This window comes from Thalia democratica, chromosome 7, assembly GCF_965202585.1.
Source record: "Thalia democratica chromosome 7, ktThaDemo2.hap1.1, whole genome shotgun sequence".
In the NCBI taxonomy this organism is placed as follows: domain Eukaryota; kingdom Metazoa; phylum Chordata; class Thaliacea; order Salpida; family Salpidae; genus Thalia; species Thalia democratica.
Window position 1 is genome coordinate 22,635,887 of NC_139171.1, and position 14,388 is coordinate 22,650,274.

At 25.4% G+C, this 14,388-nt stretch overlaps 1 protein-coding gene across 1 annotated transcript; it reads right to left on the bottom strand.

Annotated features, from left to right (window-relative positions):
• On the bottom strand, positions 1 to 6,594 carry LOC145841178 (lysosomal protective protein-like). Its single transcript, XM_082948548.1, has 8 exons — positions 6,407 to 6,594; positions 6,004 to 6,112; positions 5,793 to 5,936; positions 5,358 to 5,522; positions 4,964 to 5,116; positions 3,330 to 3,473; positions 213 to 314; positions 1 to 81 (listed from the first exon to the last, which is right to left on the bottom strand). Exons 1-8 carry the CDS (start codon positions 6,592 to 6,594, stop codon positions 1 to 3), a joined length of 1,086 nt encoding a protein of 361 aa, XP_082804674.1.
• Positions 6,595 to 14,388: the final 7,794 nt, after the last annotated feature.

Consider the following 14,388-nt stretch of genomic DNA (forward strand, 5'->3'; position numbering starts at 1 on the left):
CTACCATTGTTTTGACATAAACCTCCTCACAAGTGTGAATGTTTCAAAAGGTTTGTCCGCTGGGGCCATGTGACCTGCGCCCTGTAAATTTAAAAAAATATAAACCTATATAATAAAAATTTAAAAGATTTATTCGATAACTTGTTTATAACCTACTTAAAAAAAACATTAAAAAAATGTTATTAGCTTTTCAGTTTATTGAGTTTTTATACCTTCACAGTTGCGAACCAAAGACTGTCAAATTTTTCAAGAAACCCAGCTGCGTACTGATAAGATTCTTTTTTCACATACCATGGAGACCTGCCCTTTGTTCTCTGCACAAGTTGTTTGAATAAAATTATTTCAATAACTTTACGGTAATAGGACAGTTTAGAAATTTATAGCACAGCTAAGAGAACTACCCCTATTTTAATAACAAAATAGATAGTTTATAAAATAAAACAAAGAAAATACTTTTGGTACAAACAATTTTTTCTTACGACACAATTTATTTAGTTTTAGCACACAAACTTGTAATTAATAATTAACAAACGTACAAATCGTAAAAACAACTTAGGGATAGTATTTTTTTTTTAATTTTAAGCGACCAAATTAACTTAAACCAAAAAGCGACAAAATGAATAACTTGATAAAACAATATGAAAACCTAAAGTTAACAATAGTGCCTTTAACAACTTTATTACAACAAAACTTTAAAACCCAGATAAAATTAATTTGATATGTTTTTTTTATTAACTAGGTTTGAGTTGTTAATTGCTTAATTTTTTTATAATAAATACAAATAGAACTAACTTTTATTCCAGTGTTTGATATAAAACTTTCTCCGGATAAAAATGGACAAACTAAATCTAGATCACCAAAGTAAAGAAGAACAGCAACTCCCTTAATTAAACAAAATATATATATATATATATATGTTAATATTACTAAATATTGAGGTTTTACAGTTTTTTTTTCAGAAATTTAGCTATTTAAATTTTACAAAAACTTATCAATAAAGTCAACTATTTTAAGAATCATATAACAAAACTTTTCAAGATAATGAGAACAAACAGTTAAGTATCTTTTTAATATTTTATCTTTAATGTCATTTTTTAAACTTACAGCTTTATTAATTGTCTTTATTTCATCCAAAACATCTGAGGTTGTTAGATTATATTTTTTAAGGATATGATTTCTGTTTGTGTAAAATAAAGTATGATACTTAATAGAAACATTTTACAGTTTTATAAATTTAGCTAAACATTTTGACTTTCGCTTTAAAACTTTTTGTAAACAACATATTAGTAAAGTACTGATCAAGGTTTTTTACTATATATGCTTAAAAAATATTTTTATGAAATATAAAGTTTCATTAAAAATTTGCTTTAATTTTTTTTCTCATAAACCTGCATTCTTCGTATTTGATATCTGCAGCGTGAATTGCTTTTTTAACGTCTTCACGTTGAAAATAATCACTGTACTTAATATTTCCCAAACGACAGTTTGAAACTTCCTGTTTTATATTAGATGATTTTTAGTAAAATATTTTTAATAAACATTGCATTCAACATTATCTAGAGCAGTGGTTCTAAACCTTTTTTCATAAATTACCCCTTTTTGGAAGATGTTTATTAAATTTAACCCCAATATACAAAATAGTGTTTAATTTTGAAGAAAAAACTAGACTTTTTGAACTATAAGCTTATTAAATACAAAAAATGAATTAAAACTTAAATACTTTCTTTAATTTTAAAATAATATTCATTTAAATACTAACTTATAAATTAAAAAGACAATTAATAAAATTAATATACATAACTTGTACTAAAGAAAATAAACAAGATAAATTATTCCTGCGGGTAAATTTACCCCAGGTTAAAAACCGCTGATGTAGAATGTTAAAAACTTGTAATAAATAAAAATAAATATATTTTAAACTAAAAAGGGATGATTGTTTATTGTATTTTTATATTTTTGTTATAGACACTACTAATTTTATGGTCAAACTAGTCTATCGATAAAAAGTATGCCAAAACTCATTAGGAAGTATTAAAAATTAAAATAAACATAAAGTTAAAAATAAATTTCAGTTTTTACAGCGCATTTGTATTGGTGAGTATAATAACTTTCATAAATGATACTGAGAAAATACATATAATTAAAAAGAATATATGTCTAAGGTACTCATTCAAGTTAATATTTTTTTATAAAGTAAATACGTATTATAACTCAAAACAAAAAATTAACGTATCCCAAACAGTTTTTGTTAAAACCAAGGTACTTACGGAGCTTATGTTGATAAATTGCTTCACATAATATTTGATATCTATCGCTTTTTTATTTTTTTTACCTATTTGCTCTAATATATCCGAATAATTTGCTTCAGGTACCATTCCATTGTTAAGGTTTTCAATGGTTAGTGCCTATATAAAGTAGAATTCAGTGTTGAAATAAATAAACCTTTAGAAGCATTTATGATTGTATGCTTTTGGAAGTAACACAAATTAGTATGAAAAATACTTTTGTTTAATTTTAATGTATTTATTTGTTTATAGTTTATATAGTCAGTTAAAAATATGTTTACTGACAGTTTAAGAGAATTAGAAATGCTTCAAATAAAATATATTAAGTAAAAGATCTACTTTAAAGAAAGCTTTTTTTTAACTAATTAGAACATCTAAGTTAGTGAGCTTATTAAGTAACAGAAATTGGTGCTGAAGAAGATATATTTAATTTTTAGGTGTCAAATATGCACGAAGGGATTATTTTGCACGAAAGGACATTTTCACAAAAGGTCACTTTTTCACAAAGTCACTTTTGTGCGGGGTGAAAGTATTTTTATATATACTTTTTTGAGTTTTAGTTTTTGTGGTTTTTAATTATTTCTATTTTGTTTTTACTATCACTGTTACTCCTAACCATATTTAAATGTTTACCTTCCTTGGTCGGTATCTTATTATTTTTACCTTTTAAATTAAAAAAATAATATTTTTTGTGTTTTCTAGTTTTTTTTTTTAATAACCTTTATTTACTTGTTTATTTTTTCTTATTATCACTGTTACCCCCAAACCCCTTACTCTCAGCCGCTAACTTTTGTTTTTTGTTAAATTACTATTTTATTTTATTTTACTGTCGTGCAAAAATGTCATCGTGCAAAAGTTACCCCTCGTGTGCAAAAGTGACCCTCGTGCAAAAGTATCCCTTTTGTGTATAAGTTTCTTCATGCAAATAAGTCTTTTCATGCATGTTTGACCCGTTTCCATAATAAATACATCTTACTGGTTAATATTTTGTATAATAAGTTAAATATATTTTTCTGTCAAGAATATTTACTTAATATATCTTACTAGTTTTTCATCATATAAATCTTCAAGAAGCTTTTCAATTGTAGCAAACGACATATCCAATTCTAAATCTTCATAATCATCGTTGCCAGTATAATCAAGGTTTTCGTAAAAATAGTCGGAAGTGGAATTAGAGTCAACATCTAGCTAAAGTTTACACAACCATTTTTTATTTTAAAATACATTTGTTTTGTTTTCAATAAAAGTTATAACAGTTCCTTTTGATTTTTTAAAATAGTGTACTTTATTTTTATACAAATTTAAAACTAAAGCATTGTGTTTTTATATACTATATGTGGTTGGCATTAAATGCACTAAATAAATAATTTATTTATCTAAGTTTTGCAAAATAATAAACATAACAAAGATATATTAATACCTATTTTAAATAAATAAAATTAATTAAACAAGTTAATTGAACAAATAACTAATAAAACAAACCGTTTCAGGTCGTTTAAATTCCACCTTACATGGACTGTCTTGTGCAAAATTATAAATAGAAAGAGATTGATCCCTTGACACTAAGTTTAACATGTTTTCCTGTATAAAATATATGTATGCATAAGAAAGCAAAACTGACGCTAACTATTAGTTAAAGAATGATGTATAAAATCACTGAAGTATTATTAAGATACTAAATTTAGAAAAATACACTATAATACAACAAACGCAAAATAAGCAAACGATAAAATAATACCTAAAATGAATCTAAAGTGTACATAAAACTATCTATTAGTCTATAAAATTAACCAAGAAAAAAAGGTTCTAGTCAAAAAATCCTAATTTATTGTTTTTATATTTGCTTGGAAAAAATTTTATCAACCAGTCCAACTTTTATTGAACTAGCTTGAAGTTTATATTTAAACACAGGAAATAATAAATACATATTTTTAATTTAGCTTATTTAATAGCTGAAGATTGTGGCAAAAAGCTGCATGAAACATATGTTCTACTATATGGAAATTCGTATAACAACGTAATTAAATATATTTTTATAATTTATTTCTAAGAGAAAATTCACAAAAAAAAAATCGTATCCTCGTCTCACGTATCTTTGAATTTCTTAAAGAATGGTTAGATTGCCCAAGCTTCAAGCTGCAATGTGGTAATGAAGGGCGTGACTAGTATAGGAGCCATAAGGCCGTAGTTTAAAACTTTCACAGCATATTCTAAAGTCGATGAGAATATGAAAAAAGGTTTTAGACGTATTTAAAGGTAGTTATTAAATTTACACTATATATCACGGGAAAAATATAAAACCTACACTATATTTTTAGGATTTCATGATGAAGATTAAAAAAAATGTCATACTGTAATTTTTTGAGACATATTAATAAAGACGGCCTTACAAAAAAAATTAAGAAATCCTGATGTAGTTACAATCTTTAGCTGTTTATGTTTAAAACACGGCTCAAAAATACATTACGTGGTAAACAAATTACATATAAAAAAACAAACAGCCATTAGGTTTTTTATCAACTTTACAGTTTAATCAATTTATCTAAAAGCCCTTTCAGCGGGCTCAGTTAAAACTGATTTAGTTAATTAGGTCTAACTCTGTTTTATAATCAACAAGCTTATGGTCTGGTGATCAAGCCTTGTTAAACTCTATTTTACAAATTACACATATAACTCACTGCTCTTTTACAACCGCGTTGTTTTTCTCCTGATTTACAACTTTTCAGTTTTTCGTAAAGCGACCTTCCAATAAAACCATGGCCGTAAAAAAAGTCCACCTGCGAATCTGCCACGAATTTCTCACCCAAATATGGGTTTCCTAGAAGAAGACCCTGGATTAAATAATATTTTTTTTGTTATGTGAAAATGTTGTTATAAATTATTTGTTTAACTGTTTTAGTTAAAAGTGTAAAACTTTAAGCTTTTTAATGATATCCATATGTATTTTATAATTGTTATGTTTTATTTTAAACAAAAAAAAGAAAAATAAATACAATTACTACATACTCTCTTTAACACATATTTTTGAAAATTAAACCAAACAACTTGATGACTGTATTTAAAAGTTCATACCTTTAGATTGTTTGTAATAGGTCCGTTTTCTTTTAAAATTTCAGCTGCCAACACGGGCAGGTAAATACCGGCATAACTCTCTCCGCTCAAATACAATTCAGCATTTTGAAATCTCGGGTAAAGCGTGAAAAAGTGCTTTAAAGCTTTCAGTGTAGATTTCGCTGTCTGTGAGGTAAAGTATCATATAATGAATTAATATCAAGTTTAAAGTGATCATCTTTTCTTACACAATCAAGTCAAATATTTTAATTGCTTTTCATTTGAAAACAACATCAATAATATTACAGCTATTGTAGGTTTTTAAATATGTTTATTAAATTGATCAAGTAAGCAAAACTTTTAAGAAAAACATAAAACAAATTTTAATTTTTAACTAATAAATAAAGTTATTATTTTACTTCTAAACAGTTCTACAAATACACAAAAAGCAATAACCCTATCATCATTAAGTTCTTCTGCTGATGTGTTTCCATTGGTGTATGAGAAACCGGTACCAATGGGGGAATCCAAATACAAAGTGGCACCCAGTCGGTTCCAACTGTGTTTATTTGGTTCCAATGATTTCGTTTGTGAATTGTACTGTATAAGTTTATAAATTAAGTTATTAAAATTGTTATTAGACAAATAATTTAAAATTAACACCAACATTAAACGGTCCATTTTCATTCATGAGTCCGTACAACGAGCTACATCCGGGGCCGCCGTTCAGCCACAAAATAAGTCGATCGTCACTTCCGCTTTCCGCTTTGTTTAACCTTTGTGACGTCATATTTTTACTACAGACATTGTTAAAACAACTTCTCTTAGTCTTTGTATGTTTGTTAATTTAAATGACTATTAGATTACTAGAAAAACTGATAAGCAGTGTCCCTTTTATTTTCCTATCTATTGTTTTACTGAACTTAAAAAAGTTACTTATTTTCCACTTACTTGTTGTTAAATTCAACTGGTACAAAAACTACATACTAATTTAAATACATTTAAGCTGAGTTCCATTTAATCACTTATTGAATTTAAAAATGTAATATTCTAATTTGAAACATAGGTACCAGTAAAACAGTTGATCTCCATTACCGCTGTCCAAATAACCAGAATACATGTGAAATGAGGGCATACCATTGAGGCCTGGAAGCCAGGTTATCTTGTCACTCCCGGATACTTCATCCTGCCTTCTAGTTGTTGGGTTCGCTAAGGTAGCTGTGATGACCAGAAGGGACAACAAAATGTGCAAATTCATTATTTTTGTCGGTCAAATAAAAATGTTTTATCTCAAAGTGCAAATATCTATGTAAATATTATAACTAAAATAATTACTTAATAATTAAAAAAAGCAAAAACGTTAAAATACTGTATAAACCAAGGTTTTCCAAACTCATTTTCATAAATTCCCATTTGAAGCAAATTAGAAAGAACTGTCCCTTTACCACAAAGTTAAAAATTTATTTTTTTGCTACCTCCTGATAGCCAAAGCTTTTCTCAGTAAAAGAATATTAGAATTTTTTTGGAAAATAATATTCCTAATAAGAGTATGGTCAAACTAATAGTTTGTACATGGAAATAAAAAATCAATATGAAGTTAAATAGTTTTGAACAGCAATAAAATAATATTTTTTCTGATAACAACCACCTTAGCGTTAGTTTAAAAACATTTAATAGTTTAATTATAACATACAACCTTAATCTAACATCTGTACTACAAAAGCATCAATAAAAAAATTGAAAAAAGTTACACGTTAACAATGTCTTAATCTAAAAGTAACTTTTAACGAAACTAAGTTTGGTAAGGTTTTATTTTATTAAGATACTTATAATCTTAAAATAAAACCAATTTTGATTGTTATAGAAGAAAACGTAAAAAACTTTTTGTTATTTTAACAAAATAATTTTACATACCAACTAGGTACAATTATAAATTAACAATAATCTAATAAATCATATAAGCCTAAATAAGTCCTTTACAATAATATTACCATAAAGCCTGAGGATTATAAGAACTTTGTTGTATATGCACTTTTATAGCCTAATAAAAAGTTAAGTAACATATGTAAACAACTCTTGTAGCAATAGTAAACTAAACCTTTTTCTTTTGACCAAATCTATAACAAAATATCTTTACTTAAAAAACTAACATATTGTGTTAAAAAAAACTAAAAATAAATAAAAACACAGCCATACAGAAAGTTAAAAACAATTACCTAATTAAAAGATTTATAAAACATATATGACGAGTCATAAGATTTGTATAACTATTGTTTAACTTGTTATTTGTTGTCTAGACTAATTGTTTGAGTTTACTATTTTTTAGTCTTCTATTCCACTATTGTTTTGAATAGTGTATAGCTTATACACAACAATTTTGGATTAAAACACTAAAGCAAAAATTTACCTAAACAATGCGTTGAAACAATTATTAAAAATTAAAAACAATTGGTTAATCAGATCTTTTTACATGTAAAGTTTCTATCATCATTTTCTTAATTACCTAATTGTTATTAATTTTCTCTAAAAATGCGGTGTATTGAAAAATATAGCAAAATAAAACTATTTAATTATTTTTATCATGTCTAGTTTATAAAGTGCTACAGAAACAAGTAAATTTAATTATTACAGTGCTATGGAAAAAATTGACTTTTAGGAAAGATCATTATACTTTAGGTGTTTTAGTAGTTTTAAAACAATTGAATCAATTCAAGTCCAAAACTTTACTTAAAAAGAACGCAATAATAAAACGAAAAATGAATAATAATCGAAAACAAAGATGCTAAATTAAAATGCTGTACGAAAACTTATTTATAATTATAAATTCATTTAATTAAAACATAAACAAGATTGTTTATTTTTTATTTTATTCTATAAACGTACATTTTTGTAATTTAACATTTTTAAACAAACAAATTAACATGTATATTCTTGATTTTTTGGAAAAAAATACTGGAAATTCAAAAAAACTTACAAAAACTGATAAAATATCTATTGAACCAAAAAAGTACTCCGAAAAACATTTTTTAAATCGTCTTAAACTGTGCATAATCTGTTATTTTTTATTAATTATAATTGCACCATGTAAAAAATTTCTAGCTAAAAATTCTAAGCCCGCATACAATTTAATCTTGTGCAGTTTGCATTGGGGTGGTTTTAGAAGTTCGAGTGGTGCCAACTGCCAGTAAACAACAGAATAGTTGATTTTTTTCTAAAATAGTTACAATACATTTATAGGACTTTACCTTATGATAAATATTTATAAATACTTACTTCAAAATAATATTTTTCTTTTTTATAAACTTAAGTTAATATAAAGGTTGGACCATGGTAACTCAATTATCACACCACAACCTTCGGTCGAATGAGACCCGAGTTTAGTTAGTTTTTAAACTCGACAGTCAGCTGCAGCCTAAAAACTTGCAGTCTTCAATCTACAAATGGTTTATTATGTTTAACTTGATGCTTGTAGTCTGATGATCGAATCGGTGAAACCAAACCTTTGTGTTAACTTTTGTTTAACTTGAGCTTGTCTCACTGCATACGAAAGCCCATGCTTCTGCTCTGCACAATCTTTCTTAGTAAAACTTTAATAGCAATAGTTATACAGATAGATACAGTTTATTCAACGACAAAAATACGTTGAAAATATTTCGGTCTAGGACCTGGTGCACGTAAAAACATTTCGAATATCGAGTCGCACCCAACGGATACCTTTTAACGACTTGTCCAGGACGAAATCAAGTTTATATGTTTACTTAAAGTTTACGGAACATAAACTACAACCACTAAAGTTACTTACGATAACCAAATTTGAAACTCAGATAAAATTGTTACACACATTAGTTGTACAGTTTAGAACTTTCATTCTTAAACATATAAAAAAAATAATATAAAACCTTATAGTAAAAAACATAACTTTAAAAACTTTTAGGCTTTATTTAACATTTAACTATACTAAATTATTAAATAATGCAAGATTATTAAACACAGGCAATATATTTTACTTGAGGTAATTTGAGTATGAATCAAAATATGCTTTTGTAAAATACTCTACAGATAATCAAATATTACTATACATTAACTTTAAAAACTAAAATAATCGTATATTTAAGTTTTAAAATAAGATTACTAGAAAATGAGTAAAAGCTTAAGCTTAGCATAGCACACAAAAGAAAAAAGATGTTTTTTTTATTGTACAAAAACTAAATTTTTACTTAAAATACCTAGATTCATTGTAAATCATTACAGTATACATATATATTGTTTGTTGAACGACTAAAAAAGAGAACAATATATTCTGTGTTAAGAACTTGTATATGAATAAACCTTTCGATTATAGAGTCGAACACAACTTTGATACCTATTAATGTCTTGTGCAACGTACAACTTCATTTAAACTTAATTAGTTTATTAAAATATATTAAAAATTCTTGTGTAGTTCAATCAAAACTTAAAGTGCACACTAAAAATTAAAAGTCGTAAAACTTACTGAAAGTTATTAATTAATATTCTATTTCATATAGTAGCTTTATCAAATGTTAGAAAAAATAAACAGAAAAATACAAAAAACAAGCTACTTTTTGTCTTAAACTGTGTGATTATTCTTTTTATACTAAACTAAAGAAAAATAAAAACATAGCTCTGGTATTTTTTAAGATCTTCAACTAAATTGTATTTTAATAGCTTTTATAGCAACCTAGACTTTTATAATAATCACTTAATAAACAACTATGTAAAAGGCACATAATTAATTAAACTGTGTTTATTCAGTTAAGTACTAATTTTAAATGACAACTTAAGTTAATTTGAATATAAATATTCTTTTGTTTAGTAAAAATTATTTATCTCATAGATTTTATTTAATTAAAAAGTATAATTAAACGTCTTATAAATTCTAACCTCAATTTAACATTACATCAGGAAGAATTGCTTTCCAGTTGACTGATTTTATATACTTAAGTATTTGACTAAAGGGAACAGCAAGTAAACTGGTATTCCATTAGACTTCATATTTTCATTATTTTGAAAGATAACATTCAATTTATCCTTTATCTCCCTTTTTGATCAAAGTCAGTTTCGACTTACTTTTTTCTCTCCTTTTGCTAGCAGAATGGCGAGGAAAACTAAGTTTTAGTGTTAACCAATTCATTTTCCCCTAACTCTATTAGGTAGCAGCTGATATATAAAAAAAAAAAAATTAAAATATAGAAAACAAATTGGTATTAAAACAAACTAAAGAGAAAACATGCATAAAAACAGTAATAAGAAAAGAAAATCATATCAAAAACTAATTTTATAGTTCTGAATTTTATAGACTATTAGTATTCATAGTTAGCTAAATACTTTTTTCGACTATACAATTGCAAATATTTTCGAAAACAACGTAAAAAAATAACATCAACATCATAATATAAATAACTTATTTAATTAAGAATATCATTCAACTAACATGCTTATGTAATCTCCTATGATACAAATCCCTATTTTTTTTCACCATGTTACTGGCTTTAACGTCTTAGCAGTTAATAATTATTGTCTTATTCTACAATAATATTAAGATTTTAGAACCTTACATAAAACTTAATCTGACTTAATAAAATGGATTATCACTTTTTGTGACTTAAATGCACTCTTACATCATTAATACTTTTGTGACTTACTTGGATTCATAGTTTTTGAATGATATTTATGAATTTTTCGACTCGTATTTTGTCAATACTTTTGTGAATATTTTGACTCCTTTGAATTCTTTGAGACTTATTGGAAATTTAGCTGGGTCAACTTTGTGTTTATTTTGACTCGAATTGCGTCAAAAACTTTTTGTGATTAATAAAAATTTAATTGAGTCAATATCCATGGTGAATTATTAGGACTTTCAAAAAGAGGACATAATAAATGTGAGAATTGGTTTTTTGAAAATTAAATTTAAGTTTTAATTGTAAAAGTTTTTTAAATTTATTATTAAAAATATTCATTATGTAATTAAAACTTAAAAAAACTAAGAATCTAACTTACAAGTGTGACAAATACTGCCTCAAAAACAAAAGGTAAAATACTACTAAACTTAGTTTGGACAATATACTCTCTTTAACTATAGAGTTTAAAACAAATAAATAGGACACAGTAATCTACCCACTAATATGAGATTAATAATTAATAATTTATTATTTTTGAGAATAAACAATTACTCAGTTTCACCGCAGAGCGGATTTTCAAATTGTAAATCTGTAGTAAAATAATAATGGTAAAAATGACAAATAATTAAAAATTGGTTTGAGTTTTGTATATAAACTTAACTAAAAACTATTTTTAATTATTTGTCATTTTACCATTACTATTTTACTACAGATTTACAATTTAAAAATCCGCTCTGCGGTGAAACTGAGTAATCGTTTATTCTCAAAATAAAAAATAATTAGTTTACTCTCTTTGTCTTTTTTAACTTTAACCTGAAGGACTGGTAATTTTTAACTTTTAGAACGCTAATACAAACCTATAGGGATTGTAGATTACTTACTTGTATGGTTGTAGTATAATTATAACTAACTATTAACCATAATTAAAATCAAACGAAAGTTACTTTGGCTCGAATAGCTTTTTTGGCAAATTTTAAAAAATGTCCAAACTTTAAGATTTAACTACTTTTCTTATCTTTTAAGCTAACTTATATTTTAGATTTATATTTTTAGCACTTTATTTTAAATTAAAGCACTTGAGCCAGAAATCCATCAAATTATGTACATTTAAGTGAAACTTGCATAGGTCATGTAATACTGAAAAATTGGAAAAATTAATATTTCCTTGATATAAAACTTAGTTAAATAAATCTAAAACTAAAACTTATTTGAAAAATATTATAAATTTTGCGTTAAAGCCAGAATAAATATGAATATTTTTGAAAAATTTATTTGGGATATCTCTTAAAAAAAATTTAATGATAAAAAAATATTTCCAGCATTACAAACTTAGCTTAATAAATAATTAAAAAAACATCTTATTTTATTTTTGGGGAAAAGCTAAAATCAGTAAAAACAAACAATAAACTTTTAAAAGGGCCCCACACCCACTACTAAATTCAAACCCCAATCCAGTGGATTTTTTAAAATTTAAGGCAAGGGAGCGTTCTCTAGAACAGTTCTAAGTTAGCTTTAAAGATCAGGAAAATTATTAGATCTAAAGTTAGGACATTTTAAAAAAAATGTAAACAATGCTGTTCGAGCCAAAGTAACACTCGTTATAAATACATGAAGGCTAAAATTTACTCTATAAAAACTAGGCATGTCAGTTAGTGGTTATATCTTATATTAAAAACCAAAAAAACAATTAAATTATATTATAAAGAACATCATACTTCAGTAAAATATTTCAAATTAAGTTTTAACTGGTTTTTTGAAACATTTTTTCTAGGTTCTCGATATTTTTTCCAAGTTTTAAAAAGTACATATTTGTTGGTCCATTTTTAGTATAATACTAAGTTGGAAACAAAAAATTTTGTTACACAGCAAAACTTCATTAAAAAGATACTGAAAAGCTAGTTTAAATGTGTTTTGATAAAACATAATTTTTGATGATGACAAAAAAAAATGTAAACAATGATTATTTGTGTAAAACCGAAATTTTACTGCAAAAAATGTAAAAAATTGTTAAAATTTCGAAGTTTTTCCAGGTTTTTTACTGATTTTTGTTCACAAATTCCTGTTTATTTTTCGAAATTTCTCAAATTCAAATTTTTTTAGGGATTCCAGGTTTTGTGCAGACCTGTTCAAATCTAATCAAAACCTTACATATAAAACAAAAGTAAGATAGTATATTGTGAGAAATTAAAGTCTGCAATGGGAATTAACTACTTAAACTTAAAATAAGAAAACACTATTAAGAAAATGAAATTGTTAAAAGATCTTTATATGAAAAAAATAAAACTAAGTTTAATTCTGGAACAACATTTGACTCAATTCTCAAAAAAACTTTACCTGTCTAGTTTTTTAGCTCTGTCCCCTTTTATAACCTCAACTTAACAATACATCGGGAAAAATCGCTTTCTAGTTTACTGATTTATATTTTTTAATATTTACTTAATGAAAAAGCAAGTAAAGTATTACATTTACTAATCCTGCAAATTAGAAAGAGAAGCTTCGCTCTACTCTTTATCTCCCATTTTGCTTTAAAAATGGTGAGGAAAAGTAAGTTTTAGTGTAGTTTATCAATGCAAATTCCCCTAATTCTATTTGCAACAGCAGAAATATGTATAAAAGTTAAAAAAAATATTAAAAAAAACTAATTAGTCTTGAAACCGATAAAAAAGTAAACATTTAAGTACAATAATGATAAGAAAAAAAGTATCAGAAAATTGTTTTATAGCTTTAAGATTTTTTTAATTATTAGTACTCAAATTCCTTTAAAACTTTCAGGTTTTAAGTATTTAATTTGGAATGTTTTCTATAGTTAGGTAAAAAATAACATCAATATTATAATAGGAATAACTTACTTAACTAAAAATATTACTCAATTGTCATGATTATGTAAATTCCTATGATAAAAATTCATAAATATTTTCAGCATTTTACTGGTCTTTGCTGTCTTAGTTATTAGAAATTTTTTATTTTCGTATTACACTATAAATATTTAAGAGCCTTACATAAAACTTAACATGACTAGCTATGACTTAAAATGGATCACAACTTTCTGTGAAGTAGTTGCACTCTTACATTATTATCATTACTCCTGTGACTTACTTGGACTCATGGCTTTGAACATCCTTTGAGAAATTCTGGCCTTATTTCTTGTTTGTATTATTGTGACTTTTTAGATTTACATTTTGTCAATACTAGTTTGACATGTCTAACTTATACTTTGTCAGTACTTTTGTGACTTTTTGGACTCATATTTTTCAAGACATTTGTGATTACTTTGACTTTTTTTGTGACTTTATAGTAGCTAAACTTTTGGAAGTCATTATCCTTTGTAATTTTTTGGTATCAAATTTTACAAAAAACCTTTTTTTAATTATTTAGGGTTTAATTGTGAATGTTTTTTTGTGATTTTTAGGATT

Excerpts from the sequence above, each read along its gene's own strand:
- LOC145841178 (XM_082948548.1), bottom strand. The coding sequence starts at position 6,594 with ATGAATTTGCACATTTTGTTGTCCCTTCTGGTCATCACAGCTACCTTA. Across the intron at positions 5,937-6,003 it reads ATGAAAATGGACCGTTTAAT|TACAATTCACAAACGAAATC; the intron begins GTTGGTGTTAAT and ends AAACTTATACAG. Across the intron at positions 5,523-5,792 it reads AAGAACTTAATGATGATAGG|ACAGCGAAATCTACACTGAA; the intron begins GTTATTGCTTTT and ends TTTACCTCACAG.